General features: G+C 39.5%; 1 protein-coding gene across 11 annotated transcripts in view; it reads right to left on the reverse strand.

Annotated features, from left to right (window-relative positions):
* Positions 1-633: 633 nt before the first annotated feature.
* Positions 634-23,285, reverse strand: part of LOC137357181 (calcium/calmodulin-dependent protein kinase type II subunit beta) — a 295,035-nt gene continuing 272,383 nt past the window's right edge. For all 11 annotated transcript variants that reach the window (XM_068023308.1, XM_068023305.1, XM_068023306.1 and 8 more), the window contains 4 exons: positions 6,667-6,742; positions 5,373-5,467; positions 4,228-4,462; positions 634-2,473 (listed from right to left, as the gene is read on the reverse strand). In XM_068023308.1, the coding sequence (XP_067879409.1) occupies positions 4,230-4,462; positions 5,373-5,467; positions 6,667-6,742 (404 nt within the window). In that variant the 3' untranslated portion in view covers positions 634-2,473; positions 4,228-4,229. The remainder of the gene's footprint in view (positions 2,474-4,227; positions 4,463-5,372; positions 5,468-6,666; positions 6,743-23,285) is intronic.

Here is a 23,285-nt window from a genome sequence, read left to right on the forward strand (position 1 = left end):
CCCTGGCACTCACCACCCTCGCACATCCCCTCTAAACTTTGCCCCTCTCACCTTAAACCTATGTCACCTAGTAACTGACTCTTCCACCCTGGGAAAAAGCTTCTGACTATCCACTCTGTCCATGCCGCTCATAACTTTGTAAACCTCTATCATGTCGCCCCTCCACCTCCATCGTTCCAGTGAAAACAATCCGACTTTATCCAACCTCTCCTCATAGCTAATGCCCTCCAGACCAGGCAACATCCTGGTAAACCTCTTCTGTACCCTCTCCAAAGCCTCCACGTCCTTCTGGTAGTGTGGCGACCAGAATTGCACGCAATATTCTAAGTGTGGCCTAACTAAAGTTCTGTGCAGCTGCAGTATGACTTGCTGGTTGTTGGTTGGTTTCTTTGCTAATGCAGATAAAAACTCTCCTAAACCTGTAAAATGTTACATTTTTCTAATCCCATAATGAAGGGTTCTGGCTCATTCTCAATTACTCCTTTGCTTGACTTGCATCCGGAATTAAGAATTTTTATGGTTAATATCAAGTATAGAACTGTCATTCCTCTGGTTTGCAAAAATGCTAAATTTCAACACAGAGACTGGGTCATCGCAGTATAAATCAAACAAAACAGGAAGTTCACACTGTAGTCATATAGTCAAGTTTTATTTCTAACATAAAGAATTTTAAATGGTGAGAGGAACACACACACCACATCCTGTAACATAACAATTTGTCCTCATATAAACCAGACCTGACAGAATTTCAGCTGCAGAGAACTTGAATAATTAAAAAAAAATCACATTTCATATCCAGGCAAGTTGCTGTGTCAAAAGCAAATAGAGTCCATCATTTTCAACAGTAAAAATATCTCCAGCAAAATCAGCGTTTCCACAGTTCAAGCCACACGAGGCATTAAATGAGGTAAAACTCATTTGTTTAATTCATGGGTTCCACAGCCCTTGTAAAAAAAAAAATTTAAAAATGATCCACACACAGCTTGTTACAGTTAAGACCCCGAAGCTGTCTAATTTAAAACATCCATAAAAACACCATAAGAGGAGTCCTCTCAATGCGTTTTCACAGCCCCTGCACAGAATTGTTAAGCAGTTGATAGAATGCATGCAAACCAGGTTTCCATTACACATCAGCAGACAAAAAAGGTTTTATGCTGTTACAAAGCTCAGAAAGGAGGGAAAGAGAAATGTATAGTTCTACAGGCAATCATTTTTGAAACCAACTGGGTTAATTATGTCATGCAAAAAAACTTGTTTTGTCTATTTCAATAAGCTATTTCCTACACAAGTTGAACAAAGAAACCACAAAGTGATCATGCCTTTCTGAGAGGCCTTTCAGCCAGATTGAAACTTGGGCATCTGATTGTAGTACGACACGCATCCAATACTGTGCAATTTGAAAACAATAAAGCTAGATACATCATCAGAACCCATGGCAAGTGAAACACAAAAATTATTGGCTATAAATATAACATGCATTTTAAAAATGCATATACTGTTATAACTGATGGCAACAGATTTTTCTTTAAATCCTAGAGTTGGTAGCACAGTATAACAAAATGGTAAAGAACACAATTAGTTCTTGCTACTTTAACTTGATATTGTCAACTCACTCCCTCAATGACTCGAGCTGGGGAGGAGTTCTCCCGAGCCTTTTCAGTTTTCACAGATCACGTGCATCTCAGCTGATGTACCTGTTAAATTTTTTTTTTACTTGAAACGTCGTTATATCAAATCAACACATTTCACATGAATCGAGAAAAAAATCCGTAAACAGCTATGTTTTCTTTTCTCCTAATACAGTACACACAAGGTATAAGAAATGAAAAGGCAGGTTGCTGTGTTTCTTCATATACTTGAGTTGCATGGATGCAACCACGTGTGACAATTTGGTGATGGCAGAAGAGTATTTCAGAAGTAATATTTTCCACATTTTAAAAAGTGGTTGTAAACCTGTTTGAATGAAATGTTGGCTACCTTCTGCCTTAAAACCATCCAAAAGTATCAGTGGATGTGAGAGGGCCTCCTTTACAGTTACACTGAGACAAGCATAACTATATCGGAACTTGAGTTTCCAGAAGAACAAGTGACATCTTTAGTGTACAAGAAAATAAAAAAATGGAACACTAACCCTCCAACATTAGGATGATCACCATTAAATTTTAACCTTCATGCTTTGGCAAATGTTTTGAAAGAATTGTACAAATCACTGCCATCAAATGTGAATTATATAAAGTACATATACAGTAGCCATTTTTGAATGTAAATTTTTTTTGTTTTTTTTGTTAATGTCTACATCTTGAGACAGTTGAAAGAAACACCATATAGTTCCACGAACGTGACAATTATGCAGCCACCAGGAGCATAATGTGCATGCGGACACGTGCATGTCACTGCTGGTCTTCAGAGGCCACCAGGTCGCGGCTCAGCTTGAATGTTTGCTCGGGACAGAACTCTGCCAATTTCTTCAGCTCTGTGGGGAAAGTTTCCAAGAAAAGTTAAGTAGATTCTTCCATCTTATGTGAAAAATAATCAATTTCACTTGTGACTTTTCCCACTAGCAAGAGCATGGTGAAAATATTTCAAACTGGGGTTGCCGTTTTATGTATACTAGCGTCCGTTAAAAATGGATGAAAGGAATGAGGAGGAATACATGTTTCATGCAGCGCTCAGAAGTTGCCGAGCTGGAGAACTTGGCAGATGCTTCAATAACAACGTGAGTGCAGCTTTTAAAATGAAGGCATGCCCGCCAAACTAGATGGCCTGCCTTGTACTTTTAGATGTACTGTGCTCAAGTGTTACCCCTGGTTGTGAGCTGGAAAAGAGCATATGTGTTTTGAAGGGCTAAAAGCTGAACCAGATCTTGTGGGTCTCCCCAAATTACATAGTTGATTTTTTTCAGGTGTTTATGGAGGATACTGTGCAAGACTGAGAATACACTGCAGTTTCTGGAAATCTGAAATAAAAACTGTGCTGGGAATGCTGAGCAGAGTTTATGATCTGAAATTGTTGAACTCAGCACACTAGGTGCTGTTACTTGAGACGGAGAATTAAAATGACAGATAAATTGATTTAAATTTTTCTGCTCCAAGCCCCACTCTGTCTTCTGCCTCCTCCACTGCGAGTAAAGCTCAGGATATCACAACCTCTGCTCTTACTGGTTCCACAGATTTGATGCTGCTGCTCCTTTCTACAGCTCTTCTACACCCATCTTTTATTTCTTTACTTGTTCCATTACCATCTCCTGTTGCCTTGGACCATCATTCCTTTTGCAATTTAATATCTCCTGCCTTCCACCTTTTCACTGACCTTTCCCATTGTTCTTTCCTTCTTTTGTGCCTCTTTACTTGCTTAAAAACTGTTCCATCTCTAACCAGATCCAATACTGACAAAAGGTCAGTGACCTGAAATGTTAACTGTTGCTCTTGCCACTGATGCTGCCTGACCTGCTGAAATTTCAAGCATTTTCTGTTTTTAACAGTGTATGAACAATGTTGAATATCAAGAGAGATGATAACCTGAGATGGCAGAGTCACCAATGGTTTGTACAGGGCATTCTGACAAACGTGGTTGAAACTGTGTGCTATATTTTTAGACAATATTCTATTTAACCACAAAAAAAATGTTGTCCAGATAACAGCTTTTCAGGGCAATATCACAAGAATGCAGAGAGACTCAAAGATGGTGTACTGCTGTCTTCCCCTCTTTCACTTTCAGCATATCAAATAGTCTTGTCTTTGCTGAGAAACTGTAGTAGTGATTTAACCCGGAGCTGCAATATTTGTATCATTGCACAATAAGCAATGGTGGCAATAAGTAGATGACTGGGAAAAGTCAGATGGTAGGCGACAGGGAGAGGAGAATTAGCAGAAGAAAATTGATCACTTTGGGAGATCAAGTCATCTGCTAGTTTCTGCCAGAAAAAAGTCTGAACTAGTGCCAATGAGAGATCTGTCTGCTAACGAAGTCTGGTTCACATGAGTGGTGGAGTTTGAGATAATGACTGTCTGCAGTACCCCCACATTAGGCTGGTATTCACAAGATTGCAAAACTTCATTCAGGCCCTTAGTAAGGCTCCCTGCTGAAATGGTGACCCCAAATGTAGTTGTCTCCAGTGCTTAAAAGATCAAGTACATGCATAGCCTGTTGGTAAATTTCATTCAAAACTACCTCCATTTCCTTTTCTTTGATTGTATTGCTATTCCATTCCCAACCTTGCAATCGTACCTTCACTGGAGCGGTGCTGCTGGAGAACCCGAGCAGTGGAAGTGAACATTCTGCCATTTGCTGTCTCGACGATGCCAGACCCGTGTCTCCTCTGACTGGGTTGTCCGTGGCCTACCCTGACTGTCTATGTACTGGGTGAGGCGGATATATGCTATGCAGGCAGCATCTTCTCCAATCAGATGCACGTGAGGATTCAAAATAGTTGTGTGGATAGGTTTGTTGTTTTTAGATAACACTGCACAAGAGAACAATCATCAGTTGTTAATTGTAGTCACTGCAGTCCAGCAGTTCATTTTGTTCCCAGGAGGAATTCTCCACATAGATAGGAAAAAGCTTTTATATTTCCAATTATCATCAGCAGCAATTATTCCTGCAGTTCTTAAGTGTTACCTTAGAAAGTTTAAGTGTGCCTTGTCGGTACTTCAGTATGTTTGTCCTCAAAGAGGACAGAGAGGTGAAACTCTGGTCTGGGTCACTGCACTGAATTCCTGATCTCTGACATGCTTCTGGGGTGATGAATGCTGTCCCAGGGAGGGAAAAAGGAGCAGGCGATTTACGCACACACCCAATAACTGCTTCAAGTGAAATTTATTGAAGCATGGGAGCAAGTTGCCTTTACACTTAAGGATGTACATAGCCTGAACAGAACAAAGAGGGAGGGAGGATGGGGAGGTAAATAATTCATGTTTAAATTGGGAGAGGCAGCAGTTTTGGTGTTGGAGGCTGCTTCTTAAACAAGTGCCAATCAAAGTCGTAATGTGTGATGGTAAATCACAGTGTGTGTAAGAAATTTTATAGACAGAGTACATTCAAAAAATTTGCCCTGAATTCTCCCTCTCGATGTTTTGATAGTTCTTGGCCAAACTACCAGATGGACCAAAAGGGAGAAAAGGTGATCAAGATTTCTGGGAGAGAAAGCAGGAATAATTGATGCACCCAATTGTTTACTGATTACAGGAAGCAGAGGGTGGAAATCAAGGTCCCAAAATATTCTGAGCGATGGGGAAACTATAATGGTTCGTGGCTGAAGCAAGAACATACTCTGGTGAAGGCAGGAGACGAGGACATTGTTAATTTGTCATTTCATAAAATATTTGCCAATTCGTCAGTAAATTACATCTTATTCATAGTTAAAAACTGCTTACAATTCTCAAAATAAAATCTGTGGAAGTCCATTCCTTCGACAAGATTACCCAAAGCTTCAGGTTCAAACGAGGTCAGTCCTGGATCGCATATTTTCCTGAAAACGAATAATAAAAAAATTAATCTCATGGAAGTTAAAATTCTAAACACTATTGGGGATCATGAGTGACAGAAATGCTGTTGCCACTGCCATCCCAATCACAAGATGTTACTCAATGGTTTAATTAGGTGCAAGGTATGGGGAATTTTTGCTTGTATTGGTTGCTCCTTCGTATCAGAAGGATACAGTTTGCTGCCACTTTCACATTAATGCAGAAATTATGGCTATCCGTTGGCTCTTGGGGCTTAACCCTCAAGAAGAGGTCTCACTATTGAGTTGGCATTGGCTACACGAACACCAATCCAATGTCAGAGCACATTTCAGAAGTGCACAGGCATTGGGTGTCATGGAAATTTGAAAAATTCTGCATACTTGGGGAAGCTGGATGATGTAACTGTGTTTTCATTTCTGGACTGCATCCATATTTCCTCCATATGCTAATTATGAGTGCTGCATTAAAAGAGTTTGGGCAGTCTCAATCCATTTGTTGGGGACTGGACATTACGCTGACAGCACGAAATTACTCCTGACTCGGTACTAACTGGCAATGTCACTCAAATAGTTACTGGTTGAAATTGAAAAACAGCCTTCCAACATCATAGGTGGTGCTCTTCTGAGGCTGGGATAGAGGCACATTGTTGGGGCAGAGTGCAGAGAACTTTACTCTGCATGTAGCTGTGCTGTACTCCACCCGAGAATACTTGATGCTAACGCTGATTCTCCCATCTTCAAATCCCTTCCTATCCCGAATATACATTTTCTAGCTGATGATTAAGATCTAATTGATAATCTAAGAGCAAGCAAAGAGTCAGCCAACATCTTTAAGGGTTACAGAAAGGATGAAAGCGCAGCAATCTGGAAAATAAAACCAAAGGCAGATTGTTCCAGGATTTTAAGGCTTTTTTAAAATACTAAACTCCACTGCGAGGATGAAGCAAAAAAACCTTTAGATTGAGGATGTGTGCAAGTTTAAGGGTTAATCAATTATTTTCATACAAGTGCTTAGAAGAGGGAGGGGAAGGAAACTCTGTTTAATGCTGTATGCATTCTTGGAAATGAAGTCACAGTGCTATATGGACTCCTGTAAAAAGATCAATCATGGATTATCACTTAATATTTCTGCAAATGAGCAGAAATTTTGGGAGGGTGACAGTAAGCAAGTGTTAATGAATGGGAAAGGTGATCTCTAAACTTACGCATATGCTTCAAAGTCCCCATTGTTAATGGCTTCGATAAGCTGTTCAGTTAATTTGATGATTTCTTGCTTGCGAGCTAGAAAGAAACCGAAAAGAAAATGGGACATTTGATATCATCCAAACATTATCACTACTGGGGACAAAATTTTTTTTCATCAGTTTGATCCCCTGCTTAATGGTATCAATTCCCATTTAGAATAATTCACTTTATTCCATAGCTAATTAAAATTGGTACCGACAATAGCTGGGAACATCAACTTTTACAATTAACTTGCAACGCATACTTTGGATTGTTACCGTAATTTCACGAAAAAAAACCTGGGCTGTAACCTAATTACCATTACTACATTATGTTTGAGACACCGAAAGAAAATCATGTGTTGCCCCGCACAATGAGTCCATCCCGCCTCAAAATGCCCCTATGCACTACCTGATAAAACTGCCCTCTCCAACTACATAAAAATTTAAACACATCCATAAACACGCTAAGACAGTGCCCTTGTTCACACAGACAGTTTAAAAATCTTAGCCATCTCCACTTTTGCAATGACTTACCTCTTACCTGTAGGAAGACTGAAGTTGGCCAGCCATCTGCAAAAAAAGTCGCATATATAACCCGCCCACGAATATAAGCCACATTGCCTCTGGAATACGTTTTAAAAGATATACCCTGCAGGTTGTTTTCGTGAAAGTACGGTAATTACTTAAGACTTGCGACCCTCCGAGATGTGATGTCCTGCTAGTTGTTTGTTTCCAAAAAAAAGACATAAAATACACAACAGACAGTAATTATTTAAGCAACATTCCCAGACCCCCATGCACAAGATGCATCATGGGCCGTGGCTCACTTTTAACCAACTAATTATTTGCTCTGCTTGCACTGCTGAGCTTAAAAAAAAACTTTTTTTGTTTAGAAAAGGGCTTTTGAAACCTATGCCATTTCAGATAGCAGCGAGGAGCAATGAAACACAAATTGGGTTTATTGCTATTTTTACTTCAAAAAGTCACAAATAAAAAGATGACTGAATTGCTGTATTCAGCAGTCATATATTGCATTTCAACGCAAAAAATGCATTAAATCCATATCCATCGAAGCACTTTAAAATCAAGTGATATGAAATAATTCGGAGACAGTATCCCAGATCTTATGAAGTTTTGTCACTTCACTCGGACAAAGTGTTTTGTTTTCCGATGATATTTCTTCACTGCCTTAGTCTTTTCCTGTCAACAATCAATCTACATTTATCATTTAACCCCCTTTTCCTTGAATTGGTATACCACTTTAGGCGGGGCTAAAGTGTGGCGAGTCGAAGAGACTTAGCAGTTGGCAGGAAAAAAGACAGAGGCGCAAGGAGAGAGCCAACTGTGTAACGGCCCCGACAAACAAATTTTTCTGCAGCACCTGTGGAAGAGCCTGTCACTCTAGAATTGGCCTTTATAGCCACTCCAGGCGCTGCTTCACAAAACACCGACCACCTCCAAGCGCTTACCCATTGTCTCTCGAGATAAGGAGGCCAAAGGCAGGTCTAACAGCGGCAGGCATACTTAAACATGCCTCATATGTAGATTTCTGACAGTATCTAAATTCATCCCGAAACAGAACTCTTAAAATTGTGAACATTGCTCACAAAACATATACTCCACACCGTGGCTTAATCGTCACAGGCAGAAAATGGTCATGTGTCATTTAAAACAACAGGAAAAAAATAACTTCCATGCTTGTGAAGCATGTATAAAAATGTTCCATGAGAAACAGACAGCCTAGAATTCATGGCCTGAAATTTTGAGCACAAGAGCAGCCTCATGGGGTGAAGCTAGGCACTCCCCCAAATGTTCAAACTGGAAATTTGGAGAACAGCAGATCTGTATCCCGTCACTGTGATGCTGCATATGGTGCATGTATATATGACACAAAAACATATTAATCCTCTTCAATTTTTGCCCGTTTCATTCTTCTTCAATTTTACACAAGGCAAAAAGTAATCAAATCCCTTGGGTCTCATATTGACTAAAACTATCTGGCTCAAGGTTCAAAGTTGTGTGTGTGTATATATATATATATAAAAAAATAGAAGTTTTTAACTCATCTCACTTTACATTTGTGTACTAACATTGGAATTCACTATTTGTGAGTGCTTGAGAGCTAGTACAGCAGCTTAGTTGTAATCTGAAATGGTGTAAAAAAGACACTTCAGTCAAAGCAATAGCAGCTTTCGAGACCATGTGGACATGATTGATTTTCTCTCTTCCTAAGGTATGCGGTGTGGTGATGGGTGCATATTAGCTGAAGATGATGAAGCTGCAATCAGTGGAGTATCTAGATAATAGTTTTTCCGCATGTTCATATGGTGTTCAAAGCTGAATAGTTTTCAAAGCAATGGATGCACGAAGCACAGTGAATCTACAGCTCTGTCAAGTATTTCATGTTGAGTGGGTCGTTCATGAATGAGGGCTGATGAAGTGCTGCCAAATCCCTAAGTGTAACCTTGCATAGCAGGCTGCAAGCTGAGTATAGTTCCTGCCAAGACTGGCAGTCTAAAGTGTCTACTAAAAACGAGACTTCTGGCAGTTTTACACTTAACTTGCAGCCCTCAGACACTCTGCATTCAGGAACCAGTGGTGCGCGTGTGGGTCTCACACATGTAAAAGCAGCTTCGCTTCCTGCCATCAACAAATACTATCAGCATATACTTGGAAGTAATTACAGTTTTGTTTGCAATTGTTCTTCAGTCCTCAAAGCAGAAATGCTCAACGCTTTAAAAAAAAAAATTATTTCATCGGATGTGAGCGTTACTGGCAAGGCCAGCACTTGTTGCCCATTTTCATGTTTCTATTAAGTATAGTGAGGTATGGCGCTGATTAAGCTGCAGATATATCCAACTTTCCATCAGTAACACAGTAGGAGATTGAGGCATAAATTACTGGCATTTCTCTGAATTTCTTGCAGTGAAATGGCAGGTTATTCCTGTTGTGTTGGTACTTGCTATTGCTCAGTCTAATAATTAACTAAGTTTATAAAGGTTTAAATCATCATCACAGAGGCACACCTCTCCTCAGGATTTTCCTCCTCTGCCCACATTTCACTCAGGCATTCTTCTTCCTTTCATTGACATTTGTCATCTCCCTTTCCAACCAGCTCCTGGTGGCACTCCTCTCCTCTCCCCTCCCTTCAATTCAAACTGAGCCTCCTCCCTCCACCAGCTCATTTGTAGGCACTCTAGAAATGATACTGTGGATTCACAGATGCATTCTAAGTATGTCTCAGAGTAACTGATGTCAGGCAAGCCCCCCACCTGCCAAGAATGAGGAAAATTAATTTTGCCACGTGACTATGGATTTTAAACAGCTGTTGAAGATAAAAACTTGCTTAAAAAAAAATTGGAGACTTCAGCTGGAGAGAGACATTAGCATATTCAAGACAGTATTTCAAAAGAACAAAGGGGCTATTCCCTGCTCCAATTTATTGCTTTGTGGACTTTTGATTACCAGACGTTGAAGGAAGAAAGGCTAGCATTCCAGGTTAACTACTAAGATGGCTGAATACACAAACAGACGTAGTCAGACCGGTTTAGTCACATGGCTGGCTGACTGTTGGAAGTTCAAATTAAAAAAACTCCAACAAAGAATTTGAAATCAGAAAGCTGTTTTTCTCCTGGACTGAGAACACCTCTCTCCTGTTTGCTCTCATCTCACTCTCACCAACTTCGGAATCCATTGAAGACACATGAACCCCAAGAAAGAAAAGTCTTGTACAGTGAACAAGGTTTAAGAAGAATACTGGGCCCCAACGAAAAGCAAGACTAATTACAAAAGGACTACAGTGAGCTCGAACCACAGTAAACAAGAAACTCTTCTGATATTGCTTCAAACCTTCCCATTTTATTTTTCTTCTCTTTTCTGTCCCTATTTGCATGTGTGTATTGCATATGCATGCTAGCATGGGCACGTTGTATATCCATAGTCGTTAACAGTATGAGAGTTTCAGGTTTAATAAATTAAAGTTTTCTTCTTTCAACCTAAAGAAAACCTAGTGTGCTCATTTCTTTGCCTTATAATTGGAAAGTTTTGAACAAGGATTCACAAAGGGGGAGCTCAAAACAGAGTGTTTAAAATTAAACCCTGTTACAATAAGACCAGGTAAAGATAGTAAAAGACCCCGAGTAGACACCTTTCTCACCTGGTCTTAACACTGAATTGAACATGTTCCTTCACAAATTATTTTAGTCATAATACTAAAATGGAGATACATAATGTTTGTATGTTCTCCCTCCTTCACCAACAAATATTATCCAGAAAATTGGGTGTTTCAGTAAATCCACATTGACACCCTAAGAGGGATGTATTGGTATGAGAATTTTACAGCCATTCCTTCCCAAGAACAAAAGAGTTTGATAGCAATTTCTTTTCTTCTCAGCTGTAAATCCAATTCCCCCCTCCCCTCCAGTTAATTGATTTTAAATCCATCAAATGTGCCAAATGTAGGAAAACATTTCGAAGCAACATCACAAATAATCCACAATTTAGCTTCTCAGCTAAGAATTTTTTTCTTCTGCATCTGTTGAAGTTAACATGGAAGAGGATATTCTTTCCACTGACATCAAAATGACAAATGAGAATTAATTAATTTGAGAATGGCTTTAGATATGATTCATCAGTTCCTTTTCTCAGTCTCACACATTCGGAATAACACTGAGGAAACAGCTATACTACAAAGGCTGCAGTGGTTCAAGGTGATCACCACCTTCTCAAGGGCAGTTAGGGATGGGCAAAAAATGCTGGCAGCAATGCCCACATCCATGAATAAATAGTAAAAAAAAAAAAATCGCAGGTTTGTCAGTTTGCAATGTTACCTGATCTTGGCTGTGGGAGTGCTACAGGCACGAAACTGGGCTCAGCGCCCAGAATGGGGGAGGAACATTGAGCCACAATTCCTATTTCTAAATGCTAACCAACGACCTCTGCTGCAAGTGAGCATCTGTACACATCACGTAAAAACAGGATTTGATTTGGAGGTAATAAATTGCACAATTTAATAACTTGCAAATATTCTCACTTAAGAAATGGCAGCTCGCTGAGATACTGGAGCTTGACTGGTGCCTGTGTACTTGTGTTCTAGCCAGAGTCAACAGTTTTATTTAAAAAGTTCTTTCACTTTAAGTAGGGTGGGATCCCATGATAAAATAAGAGCAATTTTTTGATGACGTAATGGTTAAATGTAGCAGGAAGGGTCACGGGTTTAATTCTTGAAAACTTGCAGTTGGACAACTGCAATTGGCCAAAGTAACCCGTGACTCTTGAAAAGGGAACAGGAAGTTACGAACAGAGCTATTCAGAGTTTCCATCAGCCTAGTGGGAATGTAGACAAATTGAAGAGGACGTTTCCCTGGAAGGAGTGAAAGAAAAATGTTAGAGAACCTTGTCTACTCTCCTCTGATAACTCAACTGTTAGGGAGATACAGAATTTGAAATGGATTACACAGGAAATATTATTTTAAGTTCTGACCCTTCATTATTATCTATCATCTCATTTGGAACAATAACTTGCCTTGCTTATTCTTATTTCAGACAGACCTGCTGTGCCTATCCAGCACTGCTTTTATTTAACTTTGATCTGGTAAGGCAGTGGAAGAAATATGTATGCTTGCATACCCTCCCTGTCGAGGACAAGATAGGAGGGGGTAGAGAACAAATTGAAAAAAAAGTTTGGAAAGTGAAGAAAATCTCCATTCAATGTGTTGCAAAGACATTTCACGTTGACTATTAGTTACAATTTACGCTTGAATCACCAGTAAAATTAGTTCTTGATGTCCATTAATAACCTTCAAAGACTTCTTTACATAGCATTCTATGTTGACAAAATTTCCTGTTCAATGCTGCAAGTATATAATTTACAACAAATAAAACCAGTCCTGAAAAATTCAGCAGTGAGAAAGTTAAAATCTACATCTTTTTTTTAAAATATCTTTTGGTTTGATTTTTTTCCCCACAACAAAAGCTCAAAAAACCCTTGTAGGCATAAAAGCTTTTATTAACTGCAATAATTAATGTACATTGTACAATTAGTGCTCGATAATAAATCCTGTACTCATCAGACCACCCTTATTTGAATTAAATTTTGAATGAAATTATCCTTTGCTCACTTCAGTTTACCTCTCGTGAAATGCACAGAACTACCCCAACAAATAAACAACCAGGATCTCAAATAGGCGAAGTATGTGGATGAAAGGCAACACTGGGCCCCTTCTCCAGCGTGGCCGTTAGATGTTAATCATATCATTACATATTTATGCCTACCCAGGCAAACGGCACTTCATGCCAATAGTTACAGACAATTGAAGGCAGACTAAGATGTGTGTTTCCTATCCATCTCAGCATCTTTCACAAATATAACGAGATTTTTTAACATAACATTAACATCGCAAATATCAAGAAACAGCCAAATCATTTATCATTACCAGGGAAAGTGTTCTGAGAGTTCCACATACCTGCCACTTTGTTTGTCATTTCTGTTCTGAGTGCTTGGCCATCTCTTTCTACTACTGACACAGCTGTTATTTAAACTGAGTGACCTACACATGCTATTCTTATCCAGCTGTCCTCAGATCAGATTTAGTTGACATGTTATGCTCTTCCAGATGCTCTGATATCCTAGCTGTCATCTCTGGTTCATTATAAATGGAAGTTCTTAACATAGCATAAGGAGGGGTTTATCAGCCACAAGGTATTAAAATAATTATTACCTGCTCATCAAAGGATAAATTGAGAATAGAAAGAGTACATCCTGTCTCTCGCAGCTGTGATGTTGGTGAAGATTACTGATTACACAGTTGCAATAGCACTGCTGCTCTTAAGGGAAGTGAGATTCAAAACTTATGAGATCTGAAAATGAGAATGAGGACTGACTCCTTGTATATAAATGTACAAGTGCAATATTATCTCCTGAGCAATTCCCCTCCATTGGATTTGAAATGTTTCAATTAAAAAAAACGATATTGGATGCCATATCGGAGAATGAAAATGAAGGCGTGTGGTATGACAGGGAACGTAGCCACATGGACAGAAACAGATAGGGGACATAAAGCAAGAGTGTTGTAAGATGTTGTTCAAATTGGTGAGTTGCAGGTGGTAGTTTTCCCAGTGATTGGTGCTGGGATCTCTCTTTCTCCATTCATATAAATATACTGGATGTGGGCAAAAAGGCCAGGTGACCAAGTTAGATAGAGTGGCAAAATGAGGATGAATGCTGGAGATTGTAAACAGGTTAGTAAATTGGGCAGACAAAATTCAACTGGGAAATGTGAAGTAATGCACTTTGGGGAAAAAATAAGCTACAATGCAAAGTTCATAACAGAGTGAAGGAACAAAGAGATGTAGAGTGAAGATACTTATATCAAGCTGGGATTTGTTTTGATGGTGCTGTGTACAGAACAAGGAAACAATGTTGAACTTGGACAAGACATGCGCTACAGATGGAATTTTGTGTACAGTTCTGAGTACGATGTTGGAGGAAGAACTTTAGTACCATCGAAAAAAATAAAACAAAAGATATCAGGAGATGAATTTGGGCCCTAGTTAAGAACCAGTACAGCTCTCAGTTGAAGCCAAGCAGAATCAGCACCTACCACACCAGTCAGCAATGAATACCAGAGGTTCGCTGCTCTGAGAAAAGAACCACCAAACACCTATTCTATTCCTTCTATTAGTTTATTTAAACTCATGTCTGTGGTCCTCCCAAATCTGTTAAAAAAATCTATCAATAGCTAAGCTATCCCAGACTTGAAATATTTTATAGACTTATCAGGTTGGCTTGAAGTCTGCAGTTCTCAAGTAAATAGACCACGGTCCTTAAGCCTCCCTGAATTAGCTGAGCTTCAAGAGTGGTACTGACAGATGACTGGAGCAGATCAAGTGGTATATGAATAATGATTGACATTGGAGCAAATGGAAAGGAGGACAAACAAAAAAAAAAGCTTGGAAATAGGAGAGCCATAAATGCAATGTGGTTGATGCAGTCTGTTAAGTGAAGATTGTTAGGTAATCTACAACACTGCATGAGAGACGGCGACAGTAATTTCCAGTGTACAACTATTTAGATGGATCATAACAACATAGTAGTTTCAGGCAGGAGAAGACCATCAGTCCATCTCGCCCATGGTACCTTACCAATAAAATATATTGCGACAGTAACTACCGCATCTGGCGCCAGTTTTTTCAATCCCTATTACCTTTATGAGTATGATTATAGGTTTCTGTGATCTTGCGAGGTACATTCTCTGGTCACGAAGTTTGAAAAATTTCTTACCCACTACCTCAGATTGAAAGATAATTTTTTTTAACCTGATATTTTTATGTCATCTATGTTGAGCCTCCCTCTTTGCCATTTTAAGAACTTGATTTGCTGTTGGTCTTCATGACAAATGCTTTGTCTCCTAAGTTACTGTGCATACACTGCAACACCCTGGCCCCACCTTAATGTAAAGTGAGGGAGGGCACTGTTGTTCTTTTCAACTGCTTTTCAGTCTTGTTTTCAACTGAACAAATTTCAATCCCTGCCAAGTTGCAATTGTTAATATGTCCACATTAACATCATTGTACAGTCTTGTTAAAGAGCAGAGGTTATGAGGCTTTGTGGAGCATACTTAGTTGAGATTGTGGCCGGTAGGGTTAAGTGATTGATGTGCTGGCTCAGGCTGAGACAGGACGGAGGAGAGGGAAAATGCAAGGTGTAGTGGGGGAAATGTTGGTTGTGAGAAAGGTGTATCTAGAGAGGAAGACAGTAGTTGGGTGAAGGAAAGCTATTGAAGAGAGGTGTTGGTACCTCATCTTCACACTTCGTATAAAGTGTTTGTTTTGGGTCAACAAAGCAAGTATGGACGAAAGACACAAGACAACATATCACCCATAATTTTCCTTATGAAATATAAACAGGTCCAGCTCTTGAAAATGGCACTGATAACTGGCAATGAGTCACAAACAATGCCCAAATTGATTTACCTTCCATTCTTTGCAAATTCAGATTAGAAGTAAATTATGAAATCGAAAGTGAACACAAGATGGCAAAGGGTTTGGCTCTTAAGTTTCTTGTGAAAAATTTAAATTGCTGCTTTATCATTCATGACAGTTTCACCGTGAAATTACTGCCAGAGTCGTGCTCACCAGTAAAAGTGGTTTCTGTGTAGACTCCTGGTTCAAATACCATCAAAGTCAATATAAACAGAATACAAATTTGTTGTTGAAGATATTTGCTGCCTGCTGGTGGACTGAACCACTTAACTTGCTTGCAAAGTGGTTTTCTACTCATCAGCATGTGGAGATGTTATCCAGCCATTGGGAAGATAAAGCCTCCAACGACATAGTCATGAGCTGGAACTTGAGAACAATTGCCTATATATGCTCTGAGCAGTTTACTTGAGGGCCTCTAAATGAGTACAAATGCGATGTATGACCTCATCAATCTGTCTTTCAAAACCATATAAGATTAATCAAATTCATTGTTGCTACAGTTATATCATTATTTTATTACACATGAACTAAGACACAGGCACATACTGCAAGTTAGACCCAAAAATGTGCCCAGTCTCCAAATCTCGAGATATGCTGGAATTCCTTGACAATCTAATAGAAATAAATGTGCCTAAATATAGAAATGGGTGTAAATCACTGCATAAAATCGGACACGCCACATTCACACCATATATCCCTTTCAGTAAAAATATGAAAATTGAACTTTCAAGCATCATTCATGCACATCATGTTTAAAACTGCAATTGGGTAAGTGTTTGAATTTTTAATCTGTCATACAGGAAAAAGAGAGTGTGCTGGGGTAAATGGAAATTAAAAGTTCAAAAAAATTACAATGTAACACTAGAAAAATGACTTTTCTGCTGCTCCTGAAAATATGATCATAATTTTGAGAGCTTTTGAGCAAGTTCAATTGCAGAAAACTCATGTAGAAGTGGCCACTTTTAAAAGTCGAGATGTGTTTGGGTGATGGGATCGATAGATAGTCATAAAAGATCGAGCAAATTTGGATGTATGATTAGTTCCAGTCTTTTAAGCCACGTCAATGCTGTGCGCCCAAGTTATATGCATCTCTAGCTCCAAATCAGGGAGGAAATTCAAGGGCACTGTTGATAGCAAGGGCAGAATCAATATTGAGCCACTAGCTAAGCATTGATCAGGTTTTTTTTTTCTTGATCTCGTCTTAGAACAGTGGAAGCATGTGACAGTTACCAATCACATGTCTCAGTTTTTCCGTGCCAGTCATCTTTAATACCAGCAGGAAACAAAGTGTTCTGGACAGAAGTCAGTTGGCACCACTGGAAAAGTGGCCTATTCCAAATGGTGTACCCCTGACAATGTTCTTTTCCCATTTGTGTTAAATTTGTAAACATCTTGCAAAAATACAGCAGTGTAAATTAGGCACTGCTTTTGAGGATCAAGCATTTATTTTTGTGACATCGAGATGAAAATGATCCAACGAGGAAAGCTATTCAACAAAGTGTTCAGTGCTTACACTCTCAAACTAGTGAGCATAAATGATTCTTTTCTGAGGCTTAAGGCATTAAAAAAATTCTGCTGGGAAAAGGCTAAAGTTGCACCTCAGTATTTTTCTGATGAGAATTGTGCAATGCCATATCTAATTTTAACCACACTTTGTGGAACCCTTTTTTTCTTCCTAACCCCATCCTGCTTACTTTGGATAGTGTATTGGCAACTCCACAAATGTGGTGGTTAGTGGAGTAATGCATACGGATGCTCCTCTGCTTTTCTCCTCCCCCTCCAACTGGCAAAATTCAACTTCAGTAGGGAAGCAAGTTCAAAATGTGAGCACAGGACTGTATTCAAACTCCACAGAAATCTCTTCGCAAAGGTCCATTTACATGAGTAAAAATCCTAATTGTGCAGAGGATGTAACTTCTTATGGTGCACCATTTACATTAAAGTACTTTTACAGCAGTATGATTTAAATGGCATGCCAAAACCATTCTTCAGACAGACTTGGGTATAAATATCTGCAACACTTACATTGAGTTGGAGGTGGTGAGCTGAGGGGTCTCTTGGAATCAGCGGACTGACTCTTAACACTTACACGGTCCAAACTTTTAGCAACTGAGTTTGTGGAAGAAATTATATAAAAAGTGAAAGAGACACAATATCTGAGATGAGAAGCAGAAATGGATAAACTCTGAGTGAATGTATTTCCAAAAAATAAATTAAAGCCATATTCTCGAGAGGAATAATTAATTAAAATTCCAAATGATCCAATAACTTGGTTTCCAAAATGTGGAACAACTCTTTGCATACTACACTCTTCTGATTGCAGTTACATAAGGAACAAAAGACTTGCCTTCATATAGTGCCTTTCATGAGCTCAGGACGTTCCAAAATGCTTGGCAGCCAGTGAAGAACTTTAAGTGTAGTGACTGTTGCAATGTAAGGAAACATGGCAGCCAATCTGCACACAACCAGCTCCCACAAACACTGATGGAATAATGACCAGAAAATTGGTTTATAATGTTGGTTGAGGGATAAATGTTGGCCAGAACTTCCCTGCTCTGCTTTGAAATAGTCCCTTAGAACTGCATTGTTGTGGATATTATATTCAGTCCCAAGCAAGAATAACTTTGCCTGTCCCATGATGATAAAGACTGTGAACTAGATTCAAACTGCATATTATTTTGGACTTGCAAATGCTGCAGGGTTAGGTTCAAATGGCTGTGATCCTAATCCCAGTGACTTCAGTTCCAGTCAACAAAATTGTATGTGTGTGAAGAGTGCATTCTAACAGAAGCACTTTGGAACTTCTGGACTTGGATATGCAATCAATTCTTAATTCCTCTTCTTCCCAACGATGGTGATAAGCACCATTCTGCAACCAACAAACAGGTGAGCTGCTGGCAGTCCTCTGTCAGTCTTTAGGCAGCTGTGTGTCAGCTTGTCAGAGGGGCCCAGATTGAGGAAAGGTTTCTTAGTATTTTTCCCTCCCTGTTTCTTGCTGTCTGCTGAGACTGGGGGCTGAATTTTACCAGCCCCTCTATCGTGGGTCATGGTGGGGTGCAGGGGGGGGCTGCTAAAATACTTGTGGGAGAGGCCCGCTGCGATCCACAATGCCGAGAAGGCCCCCCGCTGCAAAGTGGCGGGGCCTTCGTTTACATGTTAATTAAAACAAAATGCAAATAAACTTACCTGGTCCCAGTGGCTGCCCCACACCGATTTTATGGCTGCAAGCTGCAACGTGTGCACCTTCGGAACTCCATTTTGAGTTCCGAGGCAAGACGCTGGGGGGGGGGGGGGGGAGGGGGGCGCGTTGCTGGGAGAAACACTTATTATTGGGTGTGGGGGTGGTGGGAAGAGATTGGGGGAGAAATTTGGATTGGGACTAAAATAAATTTTCAGCATGTAGGACAATTACAAAACCATTGAGGGGGGTGGTTGGGAAAGGGCCTACAGCTTTTAAATTTTTTTTTTAAGAAAATGAAGAATAATATACTTTCAAAAATTCAAATTTTTGCTAAGGGCTTGAAGCCTGATAAAAATGGCGGCAGCAGTGGACGGCATTACCAGGGACGGAGCAGCCATCCCCCTCTACATCATTGCGGGCAGCCGTTCTACCTCCTATATTTAAATTAGCGTAATATCGGGGAGGCTCAGCAGCGGTCAATGCACGTGGGCATGCCGCCATCAGAGCGCACCACCACAATCTGCGGCGCACTCAAAATTCAGCCCTGGCAATTGCTGGGTGCAGAATTGTGGGCAGGAACCCATTGATGTAGCTTTAGTACTTGAGAGTGGTGTGCAGAATCAATGGCTTTGATGTCGTTTTAAGGAATGTTTATCGTATTATCTCTATAACCACCAGGGTAAAATGGAAGAGAACATGGCTTTAAGGATCAATCTGTAAATCTGCCACCAAACATTGCTGTGTTGATCTGATCTGCATGGATTACAGTCTAATTCAGTGAAATCATATCATGTCGTCCCATTTCATCATTCTGAATCAGTTAAAAGTACAGTTATGATTATATCGGAGTAGTTTTTTTTCAAGGGAATGTGAAATTGCTCATCCAGTAACAGAAACTGAAAGAAATCAAAGCAAAAGTCAGGCTGTGCCAACTGGATTGATGACACTGAATGAAAAATTTGCATGTCACTGGACCAATGGCTCATTGGCACTGTGCAAGTGTTTGATCCAGGTTTTACCTATACAGAAAACAATTAACATTTGTTGCAGTAATTAAAAGCGCTCAAACATGCTGCACAGCTGAGTTAGACAATTAGAAATAAGTGCAGAAATTGTGGGTTCTTCTGCATGCCATGTTACTAAGTATACTAAATTCTTACTTAACCAGAAACTTGCATTGTTTTACAGTTGTAATAGACCTGAAATATTTTTATATTGAAATAAATGTAAACCACCAAATCACAGATCACTGGATATTCCCTGTGAAGAAGTTCTCATTTCAAATGGAAATGAAATAATAACACTGCAATCGCAATCACTAAGTGTTGACTTTTCAGAAATAACAGCACAAGTTGGAATAAGTTAAGATTCAAAAGGTTGAATAGTCTGAATGTGAGACCACACACCCAGTCAAGTAGTGTCCTGACATCTTTAAAATGTATACAGCTGATACTAAGCCTTCTGCAGAATTAATACTTTTAAAATGTCTACACTGTTAACAATCTCAAAGGTCAAGAAAGGATCAGATTCATCACCGCTATAAAATGAATCCAACTGAACCAATTAGTGAGGGTGTAAAACAGATTAAAATATGTGGATTTAACTAGCTGGCTATTGAAGGATTCAGAAGTAATGTATTTTAGAGGGGGAAATTGAGCAGAAAAGGAACAGAATTTGCATTGCATTGTCCAAAAAATCTTATGGTATGAATCTATGAGTTTCAAAAGCTGTATGACATGGCAAAGAATTAATATTCAATGAAGCAAGTAAAGTAAAACATCTGAGGGTGCGCTCCAAAGTCTGGTTGAAAGTCATGCACACGAACTGGCAAGCTTGATATCATGTTGTTGGTTTTGTGTACTACTGTTTGCAATGCCATTCAGTTCTATAATCCTTATTGGGAAAGCTTATGAATCAAACAGTAAACTATGTGGGGGGGAAAAAATCAGACCTTCAGCAACAGGGAATAATCTTACTGACATATCCTTCCACCATCTTGGTTGCGATAAGTGGAGTCAGGCCCTTGATTATAACTGCATAAAGTGTCAACCTATTTGCTTTTTTTTTATTATTAACGCTGATTACTCGATCACAACTTTTGATAACGGTGTGGAGTGTAATGACATATTCTAGGTACTGATCAGAGCAGCACAATCTCAAACATGCAAGATAAATGAATAAGCAAGAATTACTGTGAATGAATTTATGGAGATAATAATGCATTTTTAGGAACATCACATAGCTAGAGTTTCAAGCCAAAGCAGGTCAGGGACAAAACTGGTTCGAGCAGCCTCTGAGCATGCGTATTGTTTATGTATGCGCAGAACCATTTTCAAATTATGTCTCCAGCCACAGTATTTTATGTTGAAATTTTCCAAAGTTATACTAAGATATGATAACTCAAAATGAAACCAGTTTTTCACAGTATGCTTAACTTTTACTTGGTTAATTTGGCAGAAGGAAAACTGCCTGAGTAACGGACAATTTGAAATACCAGCTTGCAAGATTTGTATTAGCCGTACTAATGTACGTAGTTGTAGATTGGACAGATGACATCTCTTTGCAAACAGGAGAGGTAATCTTGGGCTGTCTTATTGGGATCCATTATGCCACATTTCCTCTTGACTAGCTTAGAGGTAGAGGCCTGGCCGAAAATTACCAACCGCCTTTGCTCAGCTAGTGTATGACCAGGATAACTGAGCAAAACACATCATTCCTTCAAAAGTAAAAAGAATTCTGAAGCAAGCAGCCAGGTCAAATTTAGCTCAAAAAGTGACTGGAATAAAGGCAGATTTTCACTTGCACCCAGGTGCTTAGTTGATAGGAAGTGATGTTGCATATGGGAAAATCGACTTTGAAATTTTAACAGTAGACAGCCGCTCATTTATAAATGATGGAATACTCCCATGCTTAATTTTAAAACGAGCAACTTTCCCATCTATGTACATTTGCATATATCCAGACCATGTTAGGCACAGTCTCATGGTGGACTAATCAAATGCGTCAGTCGGGTCAGAGCATGCAGTTTGGGAGTGGGAACTTCAGCTGAGGTTACCATAATTGAGAATGGAAACATGAGGCAAATGCCTGTTGTGGGTCAAAGTCATTCTTGAGAAATTTTCTCAAGTCTGGTCAAGAGGTGAAAAGCCGACTGAAAACTTGGGTTGACTCCGGCACAAAGGACGAGGAATTTAGCTTTGGCGTTCAAAGATCAATTTATGCTAATTGGTGGAAAATGTAGAAATGGCAATTATTACCTTCAGATATTATTGACTTGATTATTGTGCAGGAATGGAAACACAGCAGGCATTCTTCAAGAAGCAGTGTTTAGTGCCTGGTCAGTTTAATGTATTCTATTACATTCTACTGTTGCTTATTGTGCCATCGAGCTAGTGTTTTGTTTAGAAGTTCAGATTGAACTGAATTACTAAATTGCTTGCATAGTCCTACATAAAGTTACTGGGCATCAGTGTCTATACTTAAAGTGCCACAGGAGATGCAAGCAATGCTTAGTTACATACTGATGTGTTGAGTTAACATACAACACAAGTTTTGCATCACTGCCCATTTCTCAGTATACTAAATTTGTATCAAAAACACACATGCCTTCCACATGCTGTAAGCACATAACATTCTCTGAGCCTGGAGAATGAAGAATCTCAGTCAGGAAGCACTGCTTGCTTACTTACAAGGGGTGGAGATGAAGGGAGTGAGAGGTGGTGTCTGAACAGAGTGGCTGCCCTCAGATTCAGGAAAGGGTGCGGACCCTCGCCATGCACTCTTAAAAACATCTGTGAGCTTTGCAACTGAGGATGGAAGGTGAAGAGGTGACACAATAACATAAGGGCTGTTAAACAACTGCTACAAGTGAAAGCATGGTAAGATAATGTTTGCTACACAAAGGTTATGGCATTGGTGAGCAAGCTGCATCTTGGACAAGGTAAAAATTTAGCAACAGCGATTTTCAGTGGTCTCAGAAGTGTTGATACTTTTCACCTTTCATACAGTTCAGCAAAACCTTTAGAATAGTGTTTGCGAGGAACTACTGAGGTGTACACTGAATAAACTGACTACCTAAGTAAAATTGCTTATTCGAGCAAACTCTTGCCTTTTTCTCAATCGACACCTTTGAACTAACTTTTGCTTCTGTTGTCCATCAAGTTGGTGTCTTGATTCTGATCACATCATTGCAGAATTTTCAAGCAGTAGTGGATGCAAACATTATCAAGACGGGGTGCTTGGTGGGCATGTTTGTGCTAAAAATAGTCTTTAACTATAGAGGTAAGGTTTTCAAAAGTTGCTGGGAATTTTGAACCCCGTCCCAATAAGCTAAAGACAATGTCAGCTACCCGAAATAAATCAACAATACAACAACAAACTGCATTTTATAGCACATTTAACGTAGTAAAGCTTCCAAGGCTCTTCACAGGTACGT

The sequence above is a fragment of the Heterodontus francisci genome, chromosome 47, assembly GCF_036365525.1.
Source record: "Heterodontus francisci isolate sHetFra1 chromosome 47, sHetFra1.hap1, whole genome shotgun sequence".
NCBI lineage: Eukaryota > Metazoa > Chordata > Chondrichthyes > Heterodontiformes > Heterodontidae > Heterodontus > Heterodontus francisci.